The following is a 27505-nucleotide window of genomic DNA, read 5'->3' as shown; positions in this document are numbered from 1 at the left end:
AGCTTTAAGCCTTGAGGAATAGTGTAGACTGCACGGAGCTATGTGCAGTGCAGTTTGCACTATTCCGAAAATCTTGAAGCTAATTAACGAGCATTGTGCCTCTTTTTTATCTTTAATAACTTATTACAACTCTGGACTTCTTGTGTTACGGCAAAAACTGGACGCACTTCGTGTACAAACTGGACAATCTCTTTCGAAGTATCAGGGTTTCTGACGAGAACTCATCTGTTACATGGGCACTTCATTTTTTTAAACTTATTACAACTCCAGACTTTTTTGCGTTCCGTACACACCATTCAAAGCGACGTCATCAATTTTCAAAACTTTCTGACATCATTGCTATTTTTCAGTCATTTACCGATTTGTTTAGAGACATAAATGACCGTGAAATTGAAAATCACTAAAAAATGAACTCTGAAAATGTCAAAACTTGGCATGGTATCATCATTTCACCCACATAGCATGTGCAAAAGAGTAGAGGGGGTTACGGCAAAAACTGGACGCACTTCGTGTACAAACTAGACAATCTCTTTCAGAGTATCAGGGTTTCGGACGAGAACTCATCTGTTACACTGGCACTTCATTTTTTTAAACTTATTACAACTCCAGACTTTTTTTGCGTTCCGTACACGCCATTCAAAGCGACGTCATCAATTTTCAACACTTTCTGACATCATTTGCTATTTTTCAGTCATTTACCGATTTGTTTAGAGAGCTAAATGACCGTGAAATTGAAAATCACTACAAAATGAACTCTGAAAATGTCGAAACTTGGCATGGTATCATCATTTCACCCACATAGCATGTGCAAAAGAGTAGAGAGGGTTACGGCAAAAAGGGACGCACTTCGTGTACAAACTGGACAATCTCTTTCGAAGTATCAGGGTTTCTGACGAGAACTCATCTGTTACATGGGCACTTTATTTTTTTAAACTTATTACAACTCCAGACTTTTTTGCGTTCCGTACACACCATCGGTGAATGACTGAAAAATAGCAAATGATGTCAGAAAGTATTGAAAATTATTGACGTCGCTTTGAATGATGCGTACGGAACGCAAAAAAAGTCTGGTGTTGTAATAAGTTTAAAAAAAGAAGTGCCAGTGTAACAGATGAGTTCTCGTCCGAAACCCTGATACTCCGAAAGAGATTGTCCAGTTTGTACACGAAGTGCGTCCAGTTTTTTCCGTAACCCTCTCTACTCTTTTGCACATGCTATATGGGTGAAATGATGATACCATGCCAAGTTTCGACATTTTCAGAGTTCATTTTGTAGTGATTTTCAATTTCACGGTCATTTAGCTCTCTAAACAAATCGGTAAATGGCTAAAAAATAGCAAATGATGTCAGAAATTTTTGAAAATTGATGACGTCGCTTTGAATGGTGTGTACGGAACGCAAAAAAGTGTGGAGTTGTAATAAGTTTAAAAAAATGAAGTGCCCATGTAACAGATGAGTTCTCGTCACAAACCCTGATACTTCGAAAGAGATTGTCCAGTTTGTACACGAAGTGCGTCCCGTTTTTGCCGTAACCCTCTCTACTCTTTTGCACATGCTATGTGGGTGAAATGATGATACCATGCCAAGTTTCGACATTTTCAGAGTTCATTTTGTAGTGATTTTCAATTTCACGGTCATTTAGCTCTCTAAGCAAATCGGTAAATGACTAAAAAATAGCAAATGATATCAGGAAGTTTTGAAAATTGATGACGTCGCTTTGAATGGTGTGTACGGAACGCAAAAAAGTCTGGTGTTGTAATAAGTTTAAAAAAATGAAGTGCCAGTGTAACAGATGAGTTCTCGTCCGAAACCCTGATACTCCGAAAGAGATTGTCCAGTTTGTACACGAAGTGCGTCCAGTTTTTGCCGTAACCATCTCTACTCTTTTGCACATGCTATATGGGTGAAATGATGATACCATGCCAAGTTTCGACATTTTCAGAGTTCATTTTGTAGTGATTTTCAATTTCACGGTCATTTAGCTCTCTAAACAAATCGGTAAATGACTGAAAAATAGTAAATGATGTCAGAAAGTGTTGAAAATTGATGACGTCGCTTTGAATGGTGCGTACGGAACACAAAAAAAGTCTGGAGTTGTAATAAGTTTAAAAAAATGAAGTGCCAGTGTAACAGATGAGTTCTCGTCCGAAACTCTGATACTCCGAAAGAGATTGTCCAGTTTGTACACGAAGTGCGTCCAGTTTTTGCCGTAACCATCTCTACTCTTTTGCACATGCTATGTGGGTGAAATGATGATACCATGCCAAGTTTCGACATTTTCAGAGTTCATTTTGTAGTGATTTTCAATTTCACGGCCATTTAGCTCTCTAAACAAATCGGTAAATGACTAAAAAATAGCAAATGATGTCAGAAAGTTTTGAAAATTGATGACGTCGCTTTGAATGGTGCGTATGGAACGCAAAAAAGTCTGGAGTTGTAATAAGTTTAAAAAAATGAAGTGCCAGTGTAACAGATGAGTTCTCGTCCGAAACCCTGATACTCTGAAAGAGATTGTCTAGTTTGTACACGAAGTGCGTCCAGTTTTTGCCGTAACCCCCTCTACTCTTTTGCACATGCTATGTGGGTGAAATGATGATACCATGCCAAGTTTCGACATTTTCAGAGTTCATTTTTTAGTGATTTTCAATTTCACGGTCATTTATGTCTCTAAACAAATCGGTAAATGACTGAAAGATAGCAATGATGTCAGAAAGTTTTGAAAATTGATGACGTCGCTTTGAATGGTGTGTACGGAACGCAAAAAAGTCTGGAGTTGTAATAAGTTTAAAAAAATGAAGTGCCCATGTAACATATGAGTTCTCGTCAGAAACCCTGATACTTCGAAAGAGATTGTCCAGTTTGTACACGAAGTGCGTCCAGTTTTTGTCGTAACACAACAAGTCCGGAGTTGTAATAAGTTATTAAAGATAAAAAAGAGACACAATGCTCGTTAATTAGCTTCAAACCTTTCGGAATAGTGCAAACTGCACTGCACATAGCTCCGTGCAGTCTACACTATTCCTCAAGGCTTAAAGCTAAGCAACGTGCAGATGAGCATTGCGCCTCTTCTTCATCGTCTCTGCACTCACGGCTTATAAATCGCTCCTAGTGCCTCTCTCTTCCCGAGGTGAGACTAAAAAACAGCTTACTAAGAAACTATAGTACCGGTTCATGGCACGAACCGGTACTAAAGGTGCCCGTGGGGCCCCAGCCTGACCACAGCCTGACGCAGCCTCATTAGTACCGGTTCATGACACGAACCGGTACTAAAGGTTGCTCACGAACCAGTACTAATGATCTCCGCCCGCCTAGCCGTTGGAACCGGCACTAATGGACACAGTAGTGCCGGCTCAAAATCAAACCGGCACTAATGTGCTTCACATTCGACCCTTTTTCTACTAGTGAGTATATACTAGCTAGCAAAGTAATCATCGAGTTCAACATGGTCATGATATTATAAGCGTTTATAACACCACAAAAGCAAATCACTCTTCGAGATTAAGTTCAGGACGAAGAACACGGACACGCATGAGAGGACAACAAGTACTAAGAGCATGATAACTAGCTAAATCACTCCTGCTGCTCTCTCTCATGTAAAATAGCATAGAACTTGTATAGCTCTCCTGATTCATCATATTGGAGCATGCAGATGAACCTATCTCCTAATCATGGGTTGCGCTTCTGATTGCTGCCCCTAGTACTTCTCTGCGATCGTTAACAATTTTGCTCCAATCTTTCACTATTAAGCATTCATCGCTTTCAGAAATCCTGAATGCACTCATGTGCGCTGTAGGATATCTTGGCCGTAAGCTAACAATTGACATGCGACCTTTAGTCTCGATCCACTGAGGCACAACTGTCATCGGGAGTCCCTGTTGAAGAACATCGTATAGTAATTAATATACTTAGCAATGAAAGTTTAGCTTGAAAAATAATGTATGCAAAAGATGCACTGAGGACTAATAGTAAAAATCTTACCATCTTTCCTAAATACATGTGACCGTAGTTCAATACGATCACTATTGGTCGCACGTTTTAAGTACTAAGATTTTCAAATTCAGGAAAATGATTTCTCTTAACAGCATCAAGATCCTCAAGCCATGAAACATAATGACTTATCTCCTCGCAGTTTAGTTCAGCTCCGGGACAGTAGTAGGTCCTGTCTACCAAGCGTCGGACATGTTTGCTTGAATGGAAATAAGCTATCAATAGAAATTAGTTGTCAACTATTTTTGAATAAACAATATCAAAGACATAAATATGGTTGAGAAACTCACATAATGGTAGAACTGAAGGCGTCTGCACATCGACCCAGATGTCTCTATTACCTTCAATATCATCTTCCGGACGAATATCAAAGGTGATAACCATATCAGGCTCAAATGCATAAGCCTTGCATAGTGTTTGCCAAGTTTTGCATTCAAAATAGGTGTACGTGTCTGCATTGTATAATTTGACGTTGAAAGTATAACCATGCTCGGTCTTCAGGTAAACTCTCTTTACCTTCATAGTTCCCATAGCACTGAAACCTATCTTATCCAAGACAAAAAAATTTGCATGGCAGGGGATGCGCTAGTAGAATAGTGAAAATTTAAAATTATAAGTTGAAACAAATGAAGCATATATAAGTCATGCTTAATTACGAAAAAAGACTTGTCGTTGTGACTTACTGTATCCACTTCGAAGGTCTATCCAGCTTGATGCTGAAGCGCCTATCATCAACAAGGAAATTTCTGTCGCACAGGCCGCGCTGGTCTTCACAGAATTCGCACTTAATGAAATCTTTTTCGTCGTCAGACGACATTTCCTATGTTCATATAGGTGAAACATTAAACACTTACTAGTTCTATTAATTCAACTAATTCAACTACTTCTATTAGTTCAACTAGTTTTATTAATTCAACTAATTCAACTAAGCATTTAATAAAAATAAACTTGTTCTATTAAGTTTCTTACTAAAATAAAGTAGCTAGTTCTATATAGTAATATTTTAATTAGATCATCAAATCTCAGATATCTAAATTTTCTTACTAAAAATAAACTAGTTCTATTAATTCAACTAAGAATTTACTAAAAATAAACTAGTTCTATTAATTTTCTTACTAAAATATATATATAAAGTAGCTATATTTAGTAATATTTTAATTAGATCATCAAATCTCATATACCTAAATTTTCTTACTAAAAATAAACTAGTTCTATTAATTCAACAAATTCAACTAAGAATTTACTAAAAATGAACTAGTTATATTAATTTTCTTACTAAAATATATAAAATAGCTATATATAGTAATATTTTAATTAGATCATCAATCTCATATACCTAAATTTTCTTACTAAAAATAAACTAGTTCTATTAATTCAACTAGTTCAACTAAGCATTTACTAAAAATAAACTAGTTATATTAATTCAACAGAAAATTTGACATGCATTAATCTAAACAACAGAAAACAGAAAATAAGTAAAAAAATGCGTGTGTGTGTGTGTGTGTGTGTGTGTGTGTACGAGCGGGGCGGCGGCGTACGGGCGGCGGGCCGGGGGCGACAGCGCGAGACGGCGACACGTACGGGGCGGCGGGCCGGGGGCGACGGGGACGGCGAAGACGGGCGGCGGGCCGGGGGCGACGGCGCGAGACGGCGACGACGGCGCGACGGGTCGCGCGACGACGGGGGCCGGCTGGGGCGGCGACGGGGGCGGCGACGACGGCGACGGGGGCGGCGATGACGGCGACGGGGCGGCGACGACGACGGCGACAGGGACGGGCTGGGGCGCGACAGGGGCGGCGACGGGGGCGAAGAACAAACTGAAAATATTCGTAAGTGGTGCTTATATAGCGGTGGCCATTAGTACCGGTTTGATCCACCAACCGGTACGAAAGGCCTATTTTGGCCAGGCCAAGAGGTGGGAAGAGCAGGCCTTTAGTACCGGTTGGTGGCTCCAACCGGTACTAAAGACCCACCTTTAGTACCGGGTTGGGCTACCAACCGGTACTAAAGGGGGTGCGCTGCCACCCGCGGTGTAGAAAGTTTAGTCCCACCTCGCCGGGCGAAGGGCAGCCGCACTGGTTTATAAACCCAGCCGCGGCTGCTACTTTGAACTCCCTTGTAAAGCAGGCTTCTGGGCCTAACTATGGCACGCTGCCCTGTGAGCCTGCTGGCCCTTGTGGGCCTGAATTTCCACGCCCGTGGTCTAGCAGGCCCACTGGGCATCGCCCCAATAATTTTTTATATAGTCTTTTCTTTTCTTCTTTATTTATTTTCTTCTATTTATTTCTGAGTAGTTTTTTATATAATTTTTTTCCTTTCTGCTTTTTTATTTTCTTCTATTTATTTCTGATTAGTTTTTTATATAGTTTTTTCTTTTCCCCAAATCGGTAAATGACTGAAAAATATCAAATGATGTCAGAAAGTGTTGAAAATTGATGACGTCGCTTTGAATGGTGCATACGGAATGCAAAAAAAGTCTGGAGTTGTAATAAGTTTAAAAAAATGAAGTGCCAGTGTAACAGATGAGTTCTCGTCCGAAACCCTTATACTCCGAAAGAGATTGTCCAGTTTGTACACGAACTGCGTCCAGTTTTTGCCGTAACCCTCTCTACTCTTTTGCACATGCTATGTGGGTGAAATGATGATACCATGCCAAGTTTCGACATTTTCCGAGTTCATTTTGTAGTGATTTTCAATTTCACAGTCATTTAGCTCTCTAAATAAATCGGTAAATGACTAAAAAATAGCAAATGATGTCAGAAAGTTTTGAAAATTGATGACGTCGCTTTGAATGGTATGTACAGAACGCATAAAAAGTCTGGAATTGTAATAAGTTTAAAAAAATGAAGTGCCCATGTAACAGATGAGTTCTCGTTAGAAACCCTGATACTTCGAAAGAGATTGTCCAGTTTATACACGAAGTGCGTCCAGTTTTTTCCGTAACCCTCTCTACTCTTTTGCACATGCTATGTGGGTGAAATGATGATACCATGCCAAGTTTCAACATTTTCAGAGTTCATTTTGTAGTGATTTTCAATTTCACGGTCATTTAGCTCTCTAAACAAATCGGTAAATGACTGAAAAATAGCAAATGATGTCAGAAAGTGTTGAAAATTGATGACATCGCTTTGAATGGTGCGTACGGAACGCAAAAAAAGTCTGGAGTTGTAATAAGTTTAAAAAAATGAAGTGCTAGTGTAACATTTGAGTTCTGGTCTGAAACCCTGATACTCCGAAAGAGATTGTCCAGTTTGTACACGAAGTGCATCCAGTTTTTGCCGTAACCCTCTCTACTGTTTTTCACATGCTATGTGGGTGAAATGAAGATACCATGCCAAGTTTCGACATTTTCTGAGTTCATTTTGTAGTGATTTTCAATTTCACGGTCATTTAGCTCTCTAAACAAATTGGTAAATGACTGAAAAATAGCAAATGATGTCAGAAAGTGTTGAAAATTGATGACGTCGCTTTGAATGGTGTGTACGGAACGCAAAAAAAGTCTGGAGTTGTAATAAGTTTAAAAAAATGAAGTGCCAGTGTAACAGATGAGTTCTCGTCCGAAACCCTTATACTCCGAAAGAGATTGTCCAGTTTGTACACGAAGTGCGTCCAGTTTTTGCCGTAACCCTCTCTACTCTTTTGCACGTGCTATGTGGGTGAAATGATGATACCATGCCAAGTTTCGACATTTTCAGAGTTCATTTTGTAGTCATTTTCAATTTCACGGTCATTTAGCTCTCTAAACAAATCGGTAAATGACTAAAAAATAGCAAATGATGTCAGAAAGTTTTGAAAATTGATGACGTCGCTTTGAATGGTGTGTACGGAACGCAAAATAGTCTGGAGTTGTAATAAGTTTAAAAAAATGAAGTGCCCATGTAACAGATGAGTTCTCGTCAGAAACCCTGATACTCTGAAAGAGATTGTTCAGTTTGTACACGAAGTGCGTCCAGTTTTTGGCGTAACCCTCTCTACTCTTTTGAACATGCTATCTGGGTGAAATGATGATACCATGCCAAGTTTCGACATTTTCAGAGTTCATTTTGTAGTGATTTTCAATTTCACGGTCATTTAGCTCTCTATACAAATCGGTAAATGACTAAAAAATAGCAAATGATGTCAGAAAGTTTTGAAAATTGATGACGTCGCTTTGAATGGTGCGTACGGAACGCAAAAAAAGTCTGGAGTTGTAATAAGTTTAAAAAAATGAAGTGCCAGTGTAACAGATGAGTTCTCGTCCGAAACCCTTATACTCCGAAAGAGATTGTCCAGTTTGTACACGAAGTGCGTACCGTTTTTGCCGTAACCCTATCTACTCTTTTGCACGTGCTATGTGGGTGAAATGATGATACCATGCCAAGTTTTGACATTTTCGGAGTTCATTTTGTAGTGATTTTCAATTTCACGATCATTAAGCTCTCTAAACAAATCGGTAAATGACTGAAAAATAGCAATGATGTCAGAAAGTTTTGAAAATTGATGACATCGCTTTGAATGGTGTGTACGGAACGCAAAAAAGTCTGGAGTTGTAATAAGTTTAAAAAAATGAAGTGCCCATGTAACAGATGAGTTCTCGTCAGAAACCCTGATACTTCGAAAGAGATTATCCAGTTTGTACACGAAATGCGTCCAGTTTTTGCCGTAACACAAGAAGTCCGGAGTTGTAATAAGTTATTAAAGATAAAAAAGAGGCACAATGCTCGTTAATTAGCTTCAAGCCTTTCGGAATAGTGCAAATTTCACTGCACATAGCTCCGTGCAGTCTACACTATTCCTCAAGGCTTAAAGCTAAGCAACGTGCAGATGAGCATTGCGCCTCTCCTTCATCGTCTCTGCACTCAGGGCTTATAAACCGCTCCTAGTGCCTCTCTCTTCGCGAGGTGGGACTAAAAATTAGCTTACTAAAAAACTATAGTACCGGTTCATGGCACGAACCGGTACTAAAGGTGCCCGTGGGGCCCCAGCCTGACGCAGCCTCATTAGTACCGGTTCGTGACACGAACCGGTACTAAAGGTTGCTCACGAACCGGTACTAATGATCTCCGCCCGCCTAGCCGTTGGAACCGGCACTAATGGACACATTAGTGCCGGCTCAAAATCAAACCGGCACTAATGTGCTTCACATTTGACCCTTTTTCTAGTAGTGATTGGAGGCAAATCATGCATGCATTTTGATAGAGAATTATTGTATCTCTCACAAATAAAATAGCGGTTAATTTTGGAGATTGGTACTTGGCATCATAGTTAACCCACATTTTTTTTAACGTGTACTCTGACAATCATTAGTGTTATTTGCCAAGACCCAACCCCATGGTCCGTTGGTTCCGATGTTCAAAACATATACAATTGCCACAAATGTGGTGGTTATTTATGATAATGTTGCAGACAATTAATGCATGAAATGATCATAAATGAAGCATTTTCTTAACTACATAACGGACTCTTGTTCGAAAAATCCACCTATGCGGTACACTAGTCCAAATCATGTCTAGGGAGACCCCGCACATCTAAGGGCAAATAACACGTGTGAAACAAGTGTCTAGTATTCCACCAAGAATTGCCTTTCAACGGAAAGAATGTATTAGTGGTGGATGTTCTATCTAGTGTTCCCCGGAGTATTGCCTTTCGACAGAAAACATGTGGCTGTTCTATCTAGTGTTCCATGTAATATCGCCTTTCGACAGTCGACTTGTCTTCAGTTAGTGCATCATCTAATGGCAGTCAACTTCACACGGGATCCAAATGCTAGACTAAACTAAAATAGTATCACAGTGATGACTTGTTAGCCATGAAAGCTAAATTTTGTGCACCAATGTATTATCATAGACAAAAGACTAGCCAACTAACCTGTAGATGACCGATGTACATTCTGAACCCTAATTCGATGAACTATGTATTATCACGTACAAACAACATATCTGGATCTTATTCTTACCCTGACTACACACATCTAAATATTAAACATATTGTACCAGTTATAATACTATATGTGTGGGATACTGGCAATATCTTATGGTAATTTTAACATGAAGATATTCATATAATCACACAAGGTGTGCTACATCTAGACTTGATATTTCGCTGATTATGTTTCTTATACCATTTATTTTGTTTTAGCCATACATGGCTAGGAAAAGCAATGAGTTAATGGAGCACTAGCTCGTCTTTCTTGGATTGATCGGCATATTGCTATTCTATGACTTGTATTCTTGAGTGCACAGGTTCAACTCCATAAGATTTGATGTTGCCAGGCCAGGAGAAAATTTTGCCTCTTTCCTGGTGCCTTCTATTCCTTGAAGCTCTTCATATTTTGATTGTTTGTAATTGCCTCTAGGCAGGCCACTAAATATGTGGTTTTGGGATTTCCGTTTGCAGCATGTTTTCTGATATATATTTGGTTGAAGATGAAGAACTTTTTAGACCCACATCATTGTCTATACAGAGGGTTGAAGGTTGGTGGGACGAGATGTACAGATGTTTGCACTTTGCGGTGCTTTTTTCCATCATTCTTTGCTGCGACCAAATGTATAATTACCAATAGATGTGGAGACCATAGCACACAAGTAATTCATTTAGCCGTCCAAGACTACCGCTGCAAGATGCATGATATGCATGTTTTGAACTGATCATTTGTTACATGTTTCAATCAATTAGCCAGTTTCTGATTAAATTTATCCAGCTTAATTACTATAGATGGAAACACTAGTAGAAAAAGGGTCAAATGTTCAGCTCATTAGTCCCGGTTTGTATTCCAACGGCTAGGTGGGCCGCTCTCATTAGTACCGGTTCGTGCCGAACTTTTAGCACCGGTTCGTGCCACGAGCCGGTACTAAAGAGAGTGGTGGCAGGATGTTGTCAATCTGGGGCCCCTCCAGCACCTTTAGTACCGGTTTGTGCCTCGAACCGGTACTAAAGGTCGTGCTATATAAACCCTTCGTCCACCCGCCCTCTGTTCTTCCCCCTTTCTCCTCTCCTCTCTGTTCTTCCCTTCTTCCTCGAGCTCATCACACATTTTGCCCAAATTTTGTCAAGATTTGAAGGCCCCCATCCATTCAAATGATCACAAAGGTTAGCAACTTTGCCCTTTCATCTCTCATTTCTAGATTAGCTCTTGCAATGGTTTATATAGTGAATAATTTGTGGGTTTTAGTAATTCTGGAGGAATTATATGTGGTAGTATTTGATTTATATGCAATTTGAGGTCAAAATAACACTTATTTTGCATATGTAGGTGTGGTTTACTTAGTGCCTTCTAAATCTCCGTCGTAACCACCGTCGATCGCCCGCACCGTCCCATCGCCGGCACCACCTTGTGGTGAGCCTCTTGTTCTTATTCTTTTTATATAAAAAATTCATGTTTGTGTGATTTGGATATATAGTTACTCGTATAATTATCTTACCCGTACGTTGTTTGTTATACATAGTGCCATGGTTTTGATATCCGTCCCCGTCGGCCCTCGTCCGTGTTATGATTCAGATGTGGTATATTCTCTTTTAAAATTATTTGTTGCATTTCGTGTTTATGACAAATTATGCCCATCAAGTTGACATAGATATTTTTATCTAGGAGGTATGTGAACCGGAAATTCCAACCGACCCTATTGTCGAGAGGTTAAATTTAGTTGAAAGAGAAAACGAGTATTTGAAAGAAAAATTGAAAAGAATTGAGGGGGAGAAGGTGGAATTGGAGTTGCATGTTGCCGATGTCGTCGATGATCACAAGATCTAGATGGAGAAAATGCGCTTGAAGATTAGAAAGATTAGAAAATATTCCATCGATAGTGAGGCTTGGTATCATTATGCTGTTGGATCAATTGTTACCTTAGTTGCGCCGGCAATGGGGGAAGAAGTTGAGCCGGTAATGCGGGAAGAAGCTGAAGAAGAGGCATCAGATGAGCCCGCTGATGATCTAGGTCGGGCCATTGCCGATGCAAAGAGAAACTGCGCAAGTGAAAAGGAGAAGAAGAAGTTGTAGCGCATGTTAGAGGATCACAAGAAATTGTTGTACCCAAATTGCGAAGCTGACAAGAAAAAGTTGGGCACCACACTGGAATTGCTGCAATGGAAGGCAGAGAATGGTGTATCTGACAAGGGATTTGGAAAGTTGCTGGTAATGATAAAGAATATGCTTCCAAAGGACAACGAATTACCCGAGAGTGCGTACGAAGGAAAGAAGGTTGTCTGCCCTCTAGGGTTAGAGGTGCATAAGATACATGCATGCCGTAATGACTGCATCCTCTACCGCGGTGAGTACGAGGATTTGAACGTGTGCCCGGTATGCGGTGCATTGCGCTATAAGATCAGTCGCGATGAGCCTGGTGATGTCGAGGGCGAGCGCCCCAGGAAAAAGATTCCTGCCAAGGTGATGTGGTATGCTCCTATAATACAACGGTTGAAACGTTTCTTCCAAAACAAAGAGCATGCCAAGGCGATGCGATGGCACAAAGAAGACCGTAAGAAAGACGTAAAGTTGAGAGTACCCACTGACGGGTCGCGGTGGAGAAAAATCGAGAGAAAGTACAGGGAGGAGTTTGCAGGTGACGCAAGGAACGTATGGTTTGGTCTAAGCACAGATGGCATTAATCCTTTTGGGGAGCAGAGCAGCAATCATAGCACATGGCCTGTGACTCTATGTATGTATAACCTTCCTCCTTGGTTGTGCATGAAGCGGAAGTTCATTATGATGCCAGTCCTCATCGAAGGCCCTAAGCAACCCGGCAACGACATTGATGTGTACCTAAGGCCATTAGTTGAAGAACTCTTACAGCTGTAAAATGGAATAGGTGTGCGTGCGTGGGATGAGCACGCACAGGAAGAATTTGACCTAAAGGCGTTGCTGTCCGTGACCATCAATGATTGGCCTACTCTCAGTAACCTTTCAGGACAGACAAACAAGGGATACCGGCGCATGCACGCACTGTTTGGATGATACCGACAGTATATATTTGGATAATTGTAGGAAGAATGTGTACCTGGGACATCGTCGATTTCTTCCGAGCAGGCATCCCGTAAGAAAGAAAGGCAAGCATTTCAAAGGTGAGGCGGATCACCGGACGAAGCCTCTCCACCGTACCGGTGCTGATGTACATGATATGGTCAAGGATTTGAAGGTAGTATTTGGAAAGGGTCATGGCGGACAACCTGTTCCGAATGACGCTGACGGACGCGCACCCATGTGGAAGAAGAAATCTATATTTTGGGACTTGCCCTATTGGAAAGACCTAGAGGTCCGCTCCGCAATCGACGTGATGCACGTGACGAAGAATTTTTGTGTGACCCTGCTTGGCTTCTTGGTCGTGTATGGGAAGACAAAAGATACACCGGAGGCACGGGAGGACCAGCAACGTATGCACGGAAAAGACGGCATACATTAGGGTCATGCCAGCTATGCTCTTACCAAAGAAGAGAAGGAAATCTTTTTTGAATGCCTGCTCAGTATTAAGGTACCGTCTGGCTTCTCGTCGAATGTAAAGGGAATATAAATATGGCAGAGAAAAAATTTCAGAACCTAAAGTCTCATGACTGCCACGTGATTATGACGCAACTGCTTCCGGTTGCATTGATGGGGCTTCTACCGGAAAACGTTCGATTAGCCATTGTGAAGCTATCACTACAACAAAAACGGCTTGTATGGTCGCTTTTTCTGAGACGCTATTTGTCTTCGTCTCTACGCCCATAAACACTAGCAAGCTAAAGACGCTTCTTAAGACGTTTATAGGGTGTCACAAGCTTCTGCTTATAATTGGCCATTTAGAAAATAAGTATATCATTTTAATTAACTTAGAGACGATTTGTGAGACGTTTTATATGCGACTATAATCCTTCAGCGTGTGGGTGAGCTCGTTGCCGGCCATTTCTCTTTTTAGGCGTGGACTACCAAAGACTTTTGTGCAAAAAAAATACTACTACATGTATTATAAGGTAATATAAAGAGTGACTAGGCCGTTGGCCCATGAGCCCAAACACACGAGCGACGTGGTGTCTGGTCAGGCGCGCGAGTAGCCGACCGCCTGAGCACATCGTTTCCCTTCCTCGATTCCAACCTTTTCCCCAACCTAGCGCTAGCTGAAGGCTCCGGCGGCGGCGGCTGGCCCTCTCCTGCCTCTCCCTCGGTCCCTTCCCTCCCCTCCATCCGGCCATCTCACTCCCCTGCCTCGGCCTCCGGCGCCCAGCCCTCTCCTCCGCGGCTCCGCCAGGCGCCAGGCCACCAGTCCGCCTTCGGCCTCCCAAGCGCGGCGGCAGCCGGCAGCGCCCTCCAGGCTCCAGCCACCGTCCTCGCGCCTCCCCGGCGCGGCGGCAGCACCATCCGGCAGTCCGGCCTCCGTTCCTCAACAGCCACAATGTACTGCATCTATTCTTTCCCTCCGTTTCTATTTTCTAAACAAATCTGAAGATTATTCTGTGATTGCTTGTAAATTTAAATTGAACTTGATTCATTTGATGCGTATGCTCATAAATGATTGCTGCTTACTAATTACTGTGTGATTCATTTGGTGCTCACTATGGAAATTGAAATGTTTGTGCAATGTACATCAGACCCTGACACCGGTTGGCCCCGGCACAACGCCGCTCCCCGCCAACGCCCCTCTCCCTCAGCTGCTGACCTCGGCAACGAGCTCACCCACAAGCCTCTGCTGCCAGAAGATTGCCCGCATAGTTTAAAATATTCATATGAACCTATGCTTAATGTAAAAGAGCATATGGAAAATTATAAACTGATCTATTTTTTTTCATTACTACAGCTAGCAAAGGCTAATGGATCGAGGTTGGATGAGTAAACCAAGATCAACTACTGATTATAAAGAAGGTGTCGAGCAATTTCTATCTTTTGCCTTCCATGATGTTCCACTCGGTGATAAAATTCTCTGTCCCTATGTAAATTGTGGAAATAAGGCAACGCAGAATTACGACGAAGTGAAAACCCACCTAAGATGTGATGGTATTCTTCAGGGTTATACAAAATGGGTTTGCCATGGAGAAGAGTATGATTCACCGTCATTTGCATTTGCTCCCATGTCAAATAACAACAACGATTTTCATATTCCGGGTTTTCCAGTGAATTCTGATGTAGAAGGCAGTAATAGAAGATTGCATGACATTTCTGGGCTCTTAAGTGCCATTTTCCCCATGGCTGACAGCTTCCAATCACTATCAAGCGCATCTGATGGGGAACTAGATGGTGTTCAGTCTGAATTTGAGAACTTGGAACCTGGTATGGCTGAGAATGTCAATACAACATCTGCAGATGATGATGCAATGAGAGAACAAGACATATACGCTAGTTTCCTCGAGGAAGCAAACACAGATTTATACCCTGGATGTGCAACATATTCGAGGTTGTCATTTCTTGTCACTTTATATCACATGAAAGTCTTGCATGGATGGTCACAGGAATCATTCACACAGCTACTTGGTGTATTATCGGTTGCATTTCCTCAGATAAACCTACCCAAGAAATATTATGAGGTGAAAAAAATCATACGCGGATTAGGGCTGGACTATGAGAAAATTCATGCATGCCCAAGAGACTGCATGCTTTTTAGAGGTGAAAGAGCTAACCAGGAGCCTTGCCATGTGTGTGGTGCCTCTCGTTGGCTTACCAATGAAAATGAGAAGAAAGATTCGGCAACTGAATCTTAGAAGAAGAAGAAGAAGAAGAAACCAGCCAAGGTGTTGCGATATTTCCCATTGATTCCAAGGCTCCAAAGGTTATTTGCAACCAAGAAGACATCAACTGACATGCGTTGGCATGATGAGGGTCGTACAAAAGATGGATTGCTGCGATGTCCAGCTGATGGAGAGGCTTGGAAAGATCTTGATGCCAGATATCCTAAATTCGCTGAGGATCCCCGTAATGCGCGGCTAGGCGTTGGGTCTGATGGGTTTAATCCTTTCCGACTCATGAGTGCAAAACATAGTACTTGGCCAGTGATGCTTATTCCATACAACCTACCACCTTGGATCTGCATGAAGCAAACATCTCTAATTTTATCAATGATTATTCCTGGACCAAGTTCCCCTGGCAATGATATTGATGTATATTTGCAGCCGTTGGTGGATGAGCTGCAACATCTTTGGAAGGGTGTGGACACTTTTGATTCATGTACCCAGGAGAAATTTTCTCTTCGAGCTGCACTATTATGGACTTTGAACGATTTTCCAGCATTAGCTTACCTCTATGGGTGGAGCACGAGCGGTAAATATGCTTGCCTGTCTTGTGGTCCTTTTACAAGATCATATTGGCTAAAGAAGAGTAAGAAATTTTGGTTATATGGGTCATCGCCGATGGCTAACACAGAATCATGTATTTCGGAGACGAAAGAAGGAGTTTGATAACACCGAAGAGATGGAACTTGCACCTATAACAATGAGTGGTAGCTCAGCTTTGAGAATGTTGCAGGGCAGAGTGTTTGTCTTAGGAAAAAAGGTTGTTGTGGCAAAGAAAGGGAAAGGGAAAAAGAAGGGCAAAGACAGTGAAAAGAGCGCCTAACAAGAAATCAGGTAACGTCGCACGTAAACCTGAAAAGAAGCCTGAGGATTGTTTCAAAAAGAAGTCGATATTCTTTGATTTGGAATACTGGGAGCACAACAAGTTAAGGCACAATCTAGATGTAATGCATATTGAGAAAAATGTCTTCGAAAATTTAATTGGAACCTTACTGGATATTGATTCTAAAACAAAGGATGGCCTTAATGCACGACTTGACTTAGGAGAAATTGGAATTCGATCTAGCCTTCAACCTCATGAAGGTGATAAGGGTAAAACTGAATTGCCGCATGCACCTTTTAATATGTATAAAGAAAAGAAGGAGATTCTTTGTACAGTGGTTAAGAATTGTAGGACACCTGATGGTTGTGCATCAAACTTTTCGAGGTGTGTGAACATGAAAGAATTGACATTGACTGGCCTCAAAAGCCACGACTGCCATGTTATTCTAGAAGACATCCTTCCTGTGGCACTTTTACACTGTTATCCCAGTAAAGATGTCATGATAATAGTTGTTGAGCTGGCTAATTTCTTCAAGAAGCTATGCTCCAAAGTGTTAGATGTCTCTGAGCTTGACAAACTGCAAGAGAGTATTGTGAAGACACTTCGTAATATGGAAAAGGTTTTTCTTCCATCGTTTTTTACTGTCATGGTACATTTAATGGTGCATTTAGTTGAAGAAGCTAAACTTGGTGGCCCGGTGCATTACAGGTGGATGTACCCTCTAGAGAGGTATGCTACTTTGATTGATTTGTTATTTTCCACAGTGCATCTAAGTATATGATTTGATTTATTGTTTCCCATTATGCATATAACATTGTTGTTTTATGATGTTCAGATCATTTGTTTGGCTAAAGTCACTTGTGCGCAATAGAGCTTATCCTGAAGGTTCTATTGCTGAAGGATATACTGTTGAAGAATGCTTGACCTTTTGTTCAAGATTTCTAGAAGGAACCACACGTTTCACAAGAACATCTAGGAACCCTGATCCTTCAGATAATACAAAGGGCATGTACATGTTTGATAGTGTTGGTGAGCCAATTGGAAAGGCTGTCACTATAGGCCAGTTGGACGATCAGCTTCTAGTTCAAGCACATAGATATGTCTTGCGACACTCTGATGAGCTTGATGATCTTCGTAGGTGTGCTTCAATGTTGTCTCCTATTTCTTTTATTTTTCACAAGTTGGAAAAAATCATGATGTTATTTGTCTTATTATTACAGAGAATTTCTGGACCAAGAGAAGAGGAAATCGGGTAACTTAAATTTGACGGATGATGACAATGAGGATTTGATTAGTAGACACTTTGCTGACTGGTTGGAACAAAAGGTATAATTCACCTTTAGCATGTTCCTTCACTGTAGTTCCATGTGAACTCAATGTAACCACTCTTACATACAGGTTATACTAAATGATGGACTGGATATCACAGAAAAGATAAGAGCATTAGCCGCAAAACCAAGCAAATGCGGGGTGCGCTATAGTGGCTATATAATTAATGGTTTCAGGTTTCATACTATCAGTCGCGAGACAGGACACGTGACACAAAATAGTGGTGTCGTGAACCTTGCTGAAAATGGTGTGTCCTATTATGGTCGGTTATCTGACATCTTTGAATTGTCATACAAAGATTACAAGGTGGTCTTCTTTAAATGTGATTGGTATGATGTTCATCACAAAGCTGGTATTATAAGAGATGAGTTTGGATTCACTCATGTGAACTTCTCCCGAAAAATACATACAGGGGAGAAGTTAGAGGATGAACCTTTTGTATTTTCTTCCCAAGTGGACCAGGTCTTCTATATCCAAAATCCGAGAAGTGAGAATTGGAATACCATGGTGAAATTCAAACCTCGTGATATTTTTGACATGGGTGGAGAACCATCTTCAGATGAAACAGAGTAGTCTTTGTGTTTTTAGCTTGTTATCTGCAGCTAAGATATAGGTTTAGCAATTGTCATCCATGCTCCTAGGTAGAATTACTCCAACATAATTATTCTAGCTGGGTGGATCTTCTTCGGAATGTATGTTACTCTGTGATGAACGAGCCTATGGTGTTTTTTTAATGTGTATGTTCCCTTTTGTTATGAATGAGTTGTATGGCTGTCCGTTTAGTTCTTTGAACAGTTTTTTAACTTTCACTGACAGTACTACTGCTAAATTTTGGAACCTTCTGATGAAGTGTGCTTCAGGTTAATTTGTCCTGATTGGATGCTTCTTTGTGATAGTTTATAGAAAATGAAAGTAGTCTAGTCAATATTTCAATAATATTTTGCAAGTGCATGACATCGACTTTGCACGATTGACATCCCAGTTAACCAGAAAAAATTATAGTAAATAAAGATGGAGAAACTAGAAAATCATAAAAATCAAACGCAGTAAGGGATATTTCGTGAAATCAGTGAAGTGTTACAGTAACTAGTACATTTCTTTTGTTATTTTTAAAATCCTGGGAACGGCCACATATGGCCGTTGACTTTCATAAAAAGTTAAAAAAAATTGGGGGAAAATCAAATTTGAAAAATGTTTGCGATCTTCAAAAAAAACATCAATTTGAAAAAGGTTCACGCCTTCTGAAAATGTTCATGAATTCTAAAAAAGTTCACCAATTCAATGAAATATAATCACAAACTAAAAGAATGAATCTAAAAAATATTCATGATCTTGAAAAAGTTTGAGTATTTGAAAAAGTTTCGCGAATTTGAAAATGATTTATGGTTTCAAAGCTTTTTTGCGAAAAAATGGAATTTTTCACTAATTAGAGAACAGTTCACAAATTCAAGAAATGTTTTTGAACTTGAAATTATTGTGAATTTGAAAAATGTTCACGGTTTGAAAAATATATTCACAAACTTAAAAAAACTTTAATTGTAAATAAAAGTTCACAAATTTGGAAGAACTCCAAGAATTTGAAAAAGAAAGAAAGAAAGGGAAATAGAAAAAATAGAAAGGAAAAATAAATAAAACTAAAACAAAAGGTAAAAAATAAAAGATAAAAGGAAAAAAGGAAAACCCAGGAAAACTTAGTAAAACCTGACCGAAATAAACCTAAACAAGATAAAGATAACCGACTTAAAAAATCTGACAAGCTTCTGTATGCTTCCTACAACCCAACCAAGGAAGATTTTGGGGGCCTCGAAACCCGGGAGCAAGAAGGAGGTTCGCGCTTGTGCCTTAGTTGGGCCGATCATTTATAACAAAAACACCATGGCGTGAGATGCTGCAACCGGCCACGCCGAGAGCTGGAAATGGTGACGGTGGCCCTGCTGGACGATCGAGCCAACCACACTATTTGCAGGAATCGGTGTGGCAGGTTTATTTCAGACCAACTGCATATTTGCTCCAACCGGAGTTGGGTGTGGACTACGACCGGCGGCATGAGATGCTAGAAATGAGTGGCAGCGCAGTGCTTCAAGTGAGGTACTATGTTGATCATTGCTACAAGCGTAAATGAACACGGGGACTGAGAAGCCTACTCCGGTCGATGCGCCACATTAAAGCAGTGTCGGTCTGCGTGCCCTGGCTATTTAAGCACAACGCCAACCCCGATCAACATACATGTTGAGGAGGAGCCCCTCCCCTCTGATGAAACTGCTGAGACCAAACCGGATGTCGCGTCAAAGAGGAGCCACCCCCTCACGCAACACGTTTGACCGTTTCAACCGACTGGCATCACTGCTGCGTCGCAACTGGCGTGACAAGGTCGTGAAGGAGGAGGAGCCCTCCCGGGCGCCTCCTCCATTACCTTGACATGGCGACGACACATCGTCATGCAGCACCCTGACGTCGGCCAAGAGGGTGGCACAGGAGGAGGAGCGGTAGGAGTGGCGCAATTTGGGCCACGTTTGCCACATCGAACGCCGACACCGCGAAGATGCCGACACTGCATCAGTGACCAGCTGGTCTAGATTAGCTTGGAGGAGTCGTTGCGTGCCGCCGGTTCCGTCGCTGACATGGGCTAGTTGAAGGGATGGCACGCCGGTGCGGCGTCAGTGGTCGACACGGCAGCGCACGGAGGAGGGCCAAGCTCAACTTTGATCTACCACTGCCTTTATTGTTTTTTATTAAGCTATATCGATATTACTTGGATACGTATATTACCCAATGAAATTTGATATTTTTTGAAAAAAGAACAAAGCATAAGGATAATCCAATAAAGGATACACCTAAAAAAATTATTTATCAATATATGTGTTTTTTAACACATCCATATATGTGATTACTTAGAGCTCCCAAACTATTCACCCTTAATTAAATTTGGGCTTCCCGGAATATTTTTTCTTAATAAAATTTGGCGCTACACATATTTTCTTTACCGCGGGAAAGACTTCGCGCGTCTCTGCTATTTTTCCTCCCCACCATCTTCCCCACCTCCCCATGATCCAACTTCCCGATTCCAATCTGCCCGGCATCATGAACCCGCGCGCCGCCATTCCCGCACACCGCGCGGTGGCAGCCTCATCCTCAAGCGCTGCCCTCCGCCGCTAGCTCCGCTCGCCGCCGCTAGCTACGCCCGCCGACGACTCCTTTCTTCCTCCATCAACAAGGTCGCTAGTCGGAGCCTCGTCGGCGTGTGTCGTCCTCACCATCACGAAGCCGTGCTCCTCCCGACTTCGTCCTCACCGCCACAAAGCCGCATCCGAGACGATCTCAGCCTTCACACGAAGCTGCGCCGTTTGTCCATCGGTACGCCGCCCAGCAAGCAGCTCTCGCCTCCACCATGTCAAGCAGGTGATCCCTTGAATCCCATTGCCCCAACAGTTTTACCATTAATCAACCGAAGTGGCTCCTTCATTTATGCATCTCAAATCTTGATCCTCTTCTCCTTCGTCTCCTTACTTCCTTCATGTAGGCAATGCACTCTAAGTGTTTGTTGAATTGCTTGCTTGCCTAGAAATCAATTCTGACAGATTTTCTTTAAAATATGTGAGCAATTGTTTGGCCTAATCAAAATGTGTATGTTAAAGATCAAAAGTAGTACAAGTGGTGTTAGATAGATTGGCCAAATAACCTCACATTCCATTTACGCTGGAGCATAAAACATGAGTGCTTGGTTGCACAGGCTGCAATGTATTCTGCTATTTTGTAGTATTTTTAGTCTGTCCTATTTCCTACCCATCTTAGTGCAGTCCCACTTTTTTTTAGTTTTGATTCTTGCATCTTAGCTGAAGGGAGGTTTCAATCAGCAGCTCTCAGATTTTGCACTAAAGGATTGTTGTTACAGGTTTGTATGTTGCTATGTGCGTTACAGTAAGTTCTGAAGTGATTTTTGGGTGCCTTTTCAGTTACATGCGTGTATGGGTCATATTTACGGCAAGATCACCTTATTCCACTGGAGTCCAACACAGTGGCGGATCTAAGGTTTCGAAACAGGGTGGTCTGCCTATAAAAAAAATCGACAACAAATATGTCATGCAAACAGAGATTTGGCTGGATATTTTTACAACAAATAGGCCATACAGTGCCAATTTTTTCAGTTGAATATACTTTTTTTAGGGAAATATACTTATAAACACAGCAGCTCCTAATTAATAATGATTTCAATTAGATATTGGGAATGGGGATTGGGATGTGCATACTAAAGATAATGGGACGGGCGGTCGGCTTCTGCACGTCTCCACAGTGTCCAGTTCGACGCTGGTTAGGTCTGCTAGCTGCTAGTTGGGCTCTGTTTTATTTTTATTCTCAGATCCATCTCTGTTCTCCTATGGTATATAGATCAAACCAAAATCTCGGGGTGGGCAGCGGCCCACCCTGTCCACCCTCTGCCTTCCCCTCTTGTCCAACATATACCATTTTCTACAACTAGTTTCTATTTAAAAAAGTTGTATAGCAGAAAGAGGCTAGTTATCTAGCAAACGTAAGATAAACTGGATTGTGCCGTCTGTGACATTGCTGTTGCTATTTAGGACTACACCAACTATGTGAGTTTGTTGACAGTGTTATGTTATTAGCATTTGGAAGATAACTTGTCTTACATATCTTTTGTGAGGCAAACATAAGAATTGAGTTACTTGGTAACTGATTTATGAAACACACACACATAATGCAGTAATTTTGAGTCTTTGGTTTGTGCGTAAGGCTGTTTGGTTCCAAGAAATTTGTGAAATCATATGCATGACCTTGACATATGCTTCGATGCTTGACCTTAACATATGATTTTAACATTGTTTGGTAAAGATATCATGTCGAGGATACCTCAACGGCTTCGAAGCCTAAACATCCCAGAGCAAGCTTCTGAAAGTGTACAATCAGATGAAGAAAATTTACAAGGCCCTCCAGAGATTGATGATCTAGTACCAAAAAAGCTTCCTGAATCTACTCGGCAAATTAAAATAATTTGTAAGCTCAATTTTCTTTTTCAAACACATATCTAGTGTGCTGTATATGGTCCAGTTATATGCCATTCTGATACTCTTGCATGCAGGGCCAAATGGAGATGTGCGACAGATTATAGGGGAATTCCGAGGTAAAAATTTGTCAGAATTACGTGGGGGCAAGATAATTGTGGAGACTGACGGAAGTGGAATTCCAAATGGAAGGTCGGCTGCCATTCTAGGTCAACATCTTACCTGGCTTGCAGAAAACTCAACATTTGCACCATTGCATATTCCAAGATGGGACAATGAATTGTTTCTACAAAAACATGGGCAGATGATCACAGATGTGGAGGTAAAAAATTTATAGCACTGTTCAAGGCTGTTCATTTCACATTGCTGATTGTCAATTTTAATATTTGAAGGAGAAATTTATCTACCCCAATGAGACTAGACAACTTACAAGAGACTGGATCCTATTGAATATTAACAAAAGATGGAGAGTGTATAAGTCTCGTTTGAAAAGTAAATATTTCAAGCGTGAGAAGAAGTCTTTGGCTGAAATTGTAGCAGGTGTTCCCAAAGGTGTTAATGCACATCAATGGGATACTCTTGTTGGGTTTTGGTGCCAGGATTCACACATGGTAATGTGTTATATTCTCATACTTAATCTGGCGTACATAACTAGTTTGGTGACATTAGTACTGACTAGATGTGTTGTTTTCCCAGAAATTATGCGAAAAGAACATCGAGTGTGCAAAGAAGCAGAAGAATCCACATACAACCGGGAGAAAAAGCCATGCTAGGCTCAGAAAAGAGATGGTCAAACTTTTTCTTTCTAAAGATGGCTCAGAAAAGTTTTGTTAGTGAAGAAAACTGAACATGTTCTAACAGAAACACTAACAAACATTCTAATTTACTTTGTTGAACAGGAAATTAAGAGCAATCGAAAGGTTAGCAAGATTGAACAATGGGATGAAGCTCATAAGCAGAAGAAGGACGGTGAATACAAAAATGCGAATACAAAGATAGTGATGGTATACTTCTACTTGTGATTAAAGTAAAGGCTTTAATTTAAAACTACTTAGTATAATGAGATGTTTTTTATTTATTTCAATAGGAGAAACTGGAAGAAAGAAAGAAAGATAACAATGGGAACCTTTCATTTAGTGATTATAGAGAAGTATTTAAAAGCGTGCATGGGGAAGAGGCAAAAAAACTTCGAGGGTATTATGGTGACAAGTATTGGAGCGAAATAAAAGTTTCTCAGGGACTGACTTTTGTTCAGCATCCCGAGAAAGAAGGAAATGTTCAATTTAGACTGCGGGCACTAGGTGATAATGTAGAAAATGTGACAGATGAGTTGGCTATGATCCGTTCGTTCCTGAAGCAAAAATTCCCCACAGAGGATTTGAGAAATGAATTTGTAACCGCGAGAAGTGATGAAGTTAGTATCTAAACCACACCTCTTTCTACAAAGATAAAAATATGAGTATTAATATACTATTATCATGTTCTTGTTTCAGGTTGATCTCAACGAAAGAGTTGTTGGCAGTGAATCACATAACGAAGCTGAAGAATATGCTCCATTGAGTGCTATGCAGGTGATGTAATAGTTTCTTCGCTAATAAATATTCTACTTCATTCTCATACTTAAACAATTGTTCATCATAAGTTGCAGGAACTATATCCTAGCGATTGTGCACGAACCAAAGAGTGTTACACCGGTTTATCGTTACCACAAGAAAAAATGGTTGCTAAGGTGTGTGCATAAATTTCTGCTTTGTTATTAAAAAATACCTATGTTTTGTGTAAGTTTACTTACAACTGAACTGAACCTCAATAGTAGAAAGCACACATTGAAAAGTTTCATAGGGCTAATCAAGGAAGTGGAGAATCAACTTAGCCAGACAAGCAGATCACTACCCAGGAATTGCATCCTAGTTTTTCTGTGAGAACCAAAGAGGGTTACACTGGTTTATCTTTACCACACATGGTTGCTAAGGTGTGTGCGCATATTTTTTTTACTTCATTATCAACCAATGCTTATGATTTTGTATGTTTATGTCGTACTGAACTGAACCTCAAATGTAGAAGGCACGCGTTGAAATGTTTGATAAGGACAATCAAGGCTGCGCAGAATCAACCAAAGACAGTTACACCAATGAAGGAAGTGCAGAATTAACTTTACTGGATAAGCAGATTACTGCCCAGGAATTGCATCCTAGCTTTTCTTCCAGAACCAAAGAGGATTGCACTGGTTCATCTTTACCACACATGGTTTCTAAGGTGTGTCTGTATGCATAAACTTCTGATTCTTTGTCAAACAATGTCTATGTTTTGTGTATGTTTACTTACAACTGAACTAAACCTCAACTGTAGAAAGCGCACACTAAAAAAATGATAGGATAAATCAAGGGTGTGCAGAATCAACTTTACCGAACAAGACTAACCAGGAATTGCATCCTAGCAATTGCGCAAGAACCAAAGAGGGTTGCACCAGTTTATCTTCACCACATGAGCACACGGTTGCTAAGGTGTGTGCATGCGCACATAAATTTCTGCTGTTATATCAAACAAGGTCTATGTTTTCTATAAGTTTACTTACAACTAAACTGAACCTCAATTGTAGAAAGCACATGATGGTCCTGAAGCAAAGAATGGTCATGCTGAAAATAACAATGAGACCAAGCAAGGTGGTCCTGAACCAAGTGTACAACTTCATCGTATCACTAAGCAGGTATATCTATACCTACTATTAAAGGGAGGTGATATTCTTGGTTTGGTTTAGTCTGTCGCTTTGATTTTCGTCCCTGGTTATTTACGTCAAATTCCGTTTGTCGTTTGTTATCCTGCCTCTTTACTCGCCCAGTTTAAACCGACTCAAGCCAACCAGGCAAGCAACGAGGCAACGATCGGGCAGCCCATCTAGCGGCAGCAGCCCGGATTATTTTTTTCCTGAGCCGATTGTGATTGGAGGCAACCAGGCCTTTTTTTAGCGGTAGCAGCCCAGCCGATTGTGATTGGAGGCAACCAGGCCTTTTTTAGCGGTAGCAGCCCTGCTGATGGATTGAAGGCAGCTCGGTTTTAGCTAAATTCGCTGTCTGAGAAAACATCAATAATCCCACCTTGCTTTCTTACATCGAGTCGTGTCAGTTGATATACGTCTTAACTTGCTATGTAATCAGCAAGCTGATTTGAGAACCATTAACCAGATGAGGAGGCATGGAGGCAGAAAGCCATCAAATCTGTGTGCACGGTTTTGGGCAAAATTATCTGGATTCATGAGTTCGTGACATGCCAAGATGAAATCTCCTAGATTTTAATGAAAGGAAAAATAGTGCATAGAGATATTAAATACAAATTTGGCTAAGGGCACTTCCAACACATTATATGTATTTAGATTTAGAAGCGTTCAGAAGCTATTTCTCACCAAATTTAGTTACACGTTAATTTTTTCTCCCGTTGCAATGCACGGGCATATGTGCTATATATATAGACAATGGTTAGAATTGTTAGTTGGTGTAATTTCATGTGCAATTGTCCCTTTATGTGTAAAGTGAAATCTTCCATGGTTTGTGATAATGAATGTTTCATTTCTTGAAAAAATAGGATAAAATGAAAGTTTTCTTGGTTTCGTTGAACCCGAGAAGCAAAGATAAATTTGTGGCCGAAGGAACTTTAGTGAGTAGAGATAAAACATATGTGGTTGGAGGAAACATGCTTGGAGAGCAATATGTAGTAGTTTCTATTTGTGCTGCTTCAAAACTTCGAGATCAGATACTGGTTAGACCATATGGACAATTACAAACAGTAAGGGATGCTATTGGTCATGTTATTGCATGGCCTCTATCACATGTAAGTACACTTTCATGCAATCATCCTATGTTCCAATGTGCGTGCTTAAGGCTTTTTATTTATGAAGGATTTTTGCGATTTTTAGGTTAAAAAACCAAAATTAACCACTCCTGCACAACCTCAAAACAAGCCACCAAACACTGGTATGGTACATCATCAAAGTACATTTCTTCTCACACTAGTCTTCAAGCTATGTTCTAAATTTTTCTCTGTTATCTTTCTTTTTCAGGGTAGCTCAAGATTTAGAAAAGGAGTGCATTGCAGGAGCCAGGAGCAACTATAGAAGAATTAGTCTTTAGATGGACAAGTATTATGTATTATATAAAGATTTTAGATTTGTAGGAAAACTTAGTTCTAGTTTCTATGATCTCTTCTTAATTATTTGCATATTTTTTATGAAGATTTGATTTGATTCAGTTGTGAACCAAAAGTGTTTGTTCCTACTAATTGAAATTGTGCGAATGGGATTGTTGTGGATACAATTGGTGATATGGGTGGATCCCTTCATATAATGATATTTGTTGTTCATGAATGTGATTGGTGATATGGTGGATGCTTTTATATATCAATACTTGTTGACCATTCTGCACAAGCATATGGCATGATAAAGTTACTGGATTTGAAATGGCAAACTACAAATTTGGAATGAATCAAATATTATTTAAAATAAAATATTACATGGTTAAAAAATTTCATTTGTATATTTAGAGACGAATATAACGTCTGTACATAGCGTGTATAGGAATGGGCCTAGGGCCCATGACCATTGAAATGGCCCTGTTAGTAGAGACGTACGAGCGGACGTAGCACAATGACTCTACATGTCTAGAGACGCTTTTGAACGTCCAAATATAGCG

The 27505-nt window shown here is 40.6% G+C and overlaps 1 protein-coding gene and 2 long non-coding RNA genes across 7 annotated transcripts; all 3 read left to right on the top strand.

Moving 5' to 3' along the window:
* Positions 1–13951: 13951 nt before the first annotated feature.
* On the top strand, positions 13952–18560 carry LOC109739939 (uncharacterized). Of its 5 annotated transcripts, none has more exons than XM_040397937.3 (6): positions 14013–14328; positions 14523–14793; positions 14937–17205; positions 17312–17614; positions 17697–17802; positions 17875–18560. In XM_040397937.3, exons 3-6 carry the CDS (start codon positions 16601–16603, stop codon positions 18376–18378), a joined length of 1518 nt encoding a protein of 505 aa, XP_040253871.2. In that variant the 5' UTR covers positions 14013–14328; positions 14523–14793; positions 14937–16600; the 3' UTR covers positions 18379–18560. The 5 variants fall into 5 exon arrangements, with proteins under 5 accessions (XP_073358957.1, XP_020154592.3, XP_040253871.2 ...); XM_045232171.2 differs by having other exon boundaries at positions 14880–17205; XM_073502856.1 differs by having other exon boundaries at positions 13952–14328; positions 14729–17205; positions 17312–17387; positions 17770–17802.
* Positions 18561–23825: 5265 nt separating this feature from the next.
* Positions 23826–24789, top strand: LOC109739941 (uncharacterized). Its single transcript, XR_002227143.4, has 3 exons — positions 23826–24394; positions 24472–24552; positions 24640–24789. It is a non-coding gene; the product is annotated as an uncharacterized lncRNA (long non-coding RNA).
* A 1782-nt stretch (positions 24790–26571) lies between these two features.
* LOC120971936 (uncharacterized) lies at positions 26572–27180 on the top strand. Its single transcript, XR_005766330.3, has 2 exons — positions 26572–26791; positions 26878–27180. It is a non-coding gene; the product is annotated as an uncharacterized lncRNA (long non-coding RNA).
* The last annotated feature ends 325 nt before the right edge of the window (positions 27181–27505 follow it).

The sequence above is a fragment of the Aegilops tauschii genome, chromosome 7 (genome assembly GCF_002575655.3).
Source record: "Aegilops tauschii subsp. strangulata cultivar AL8/78 chromosome 7, Aet v6.0, whole genome shotgun sequence".
NCBI lineage: Eukaryota > Viridiplantae > Streptophyta > Magnoliopsida > Poales > Poaceae > Aegilops > Aegilops tauschii.
The sequence above is the reverse complement of the archived record's forward strand: the minus strand, read 5'-3'. Positions and strand labels throughout refer to the sequence as shown.

Bases quoted from the DNA above. Each gene is read 5' to 3' on its own strand.
- LOC109739939 (XM_020299003.4), top strand. From the start codon at position 16,601: ATGCATATTGAGAAAAATGTCTTCGAAAATTTAATTGGAACCTTACTG. The intron at 17,615-17,696 runs GTGTGCTTCAAT...TTATTATTACAG, and splicing joins GAGCTTGATGATCTTCGTAG to AGAATTTCTGGACCAAGAGA. The intron at 17,803-17,874 runs GTATAATTCACC...TCTTACATACAG, and splicing joins CTGACTGGTTGGAACAAAAG to GTTATACTAAATGATGGACT.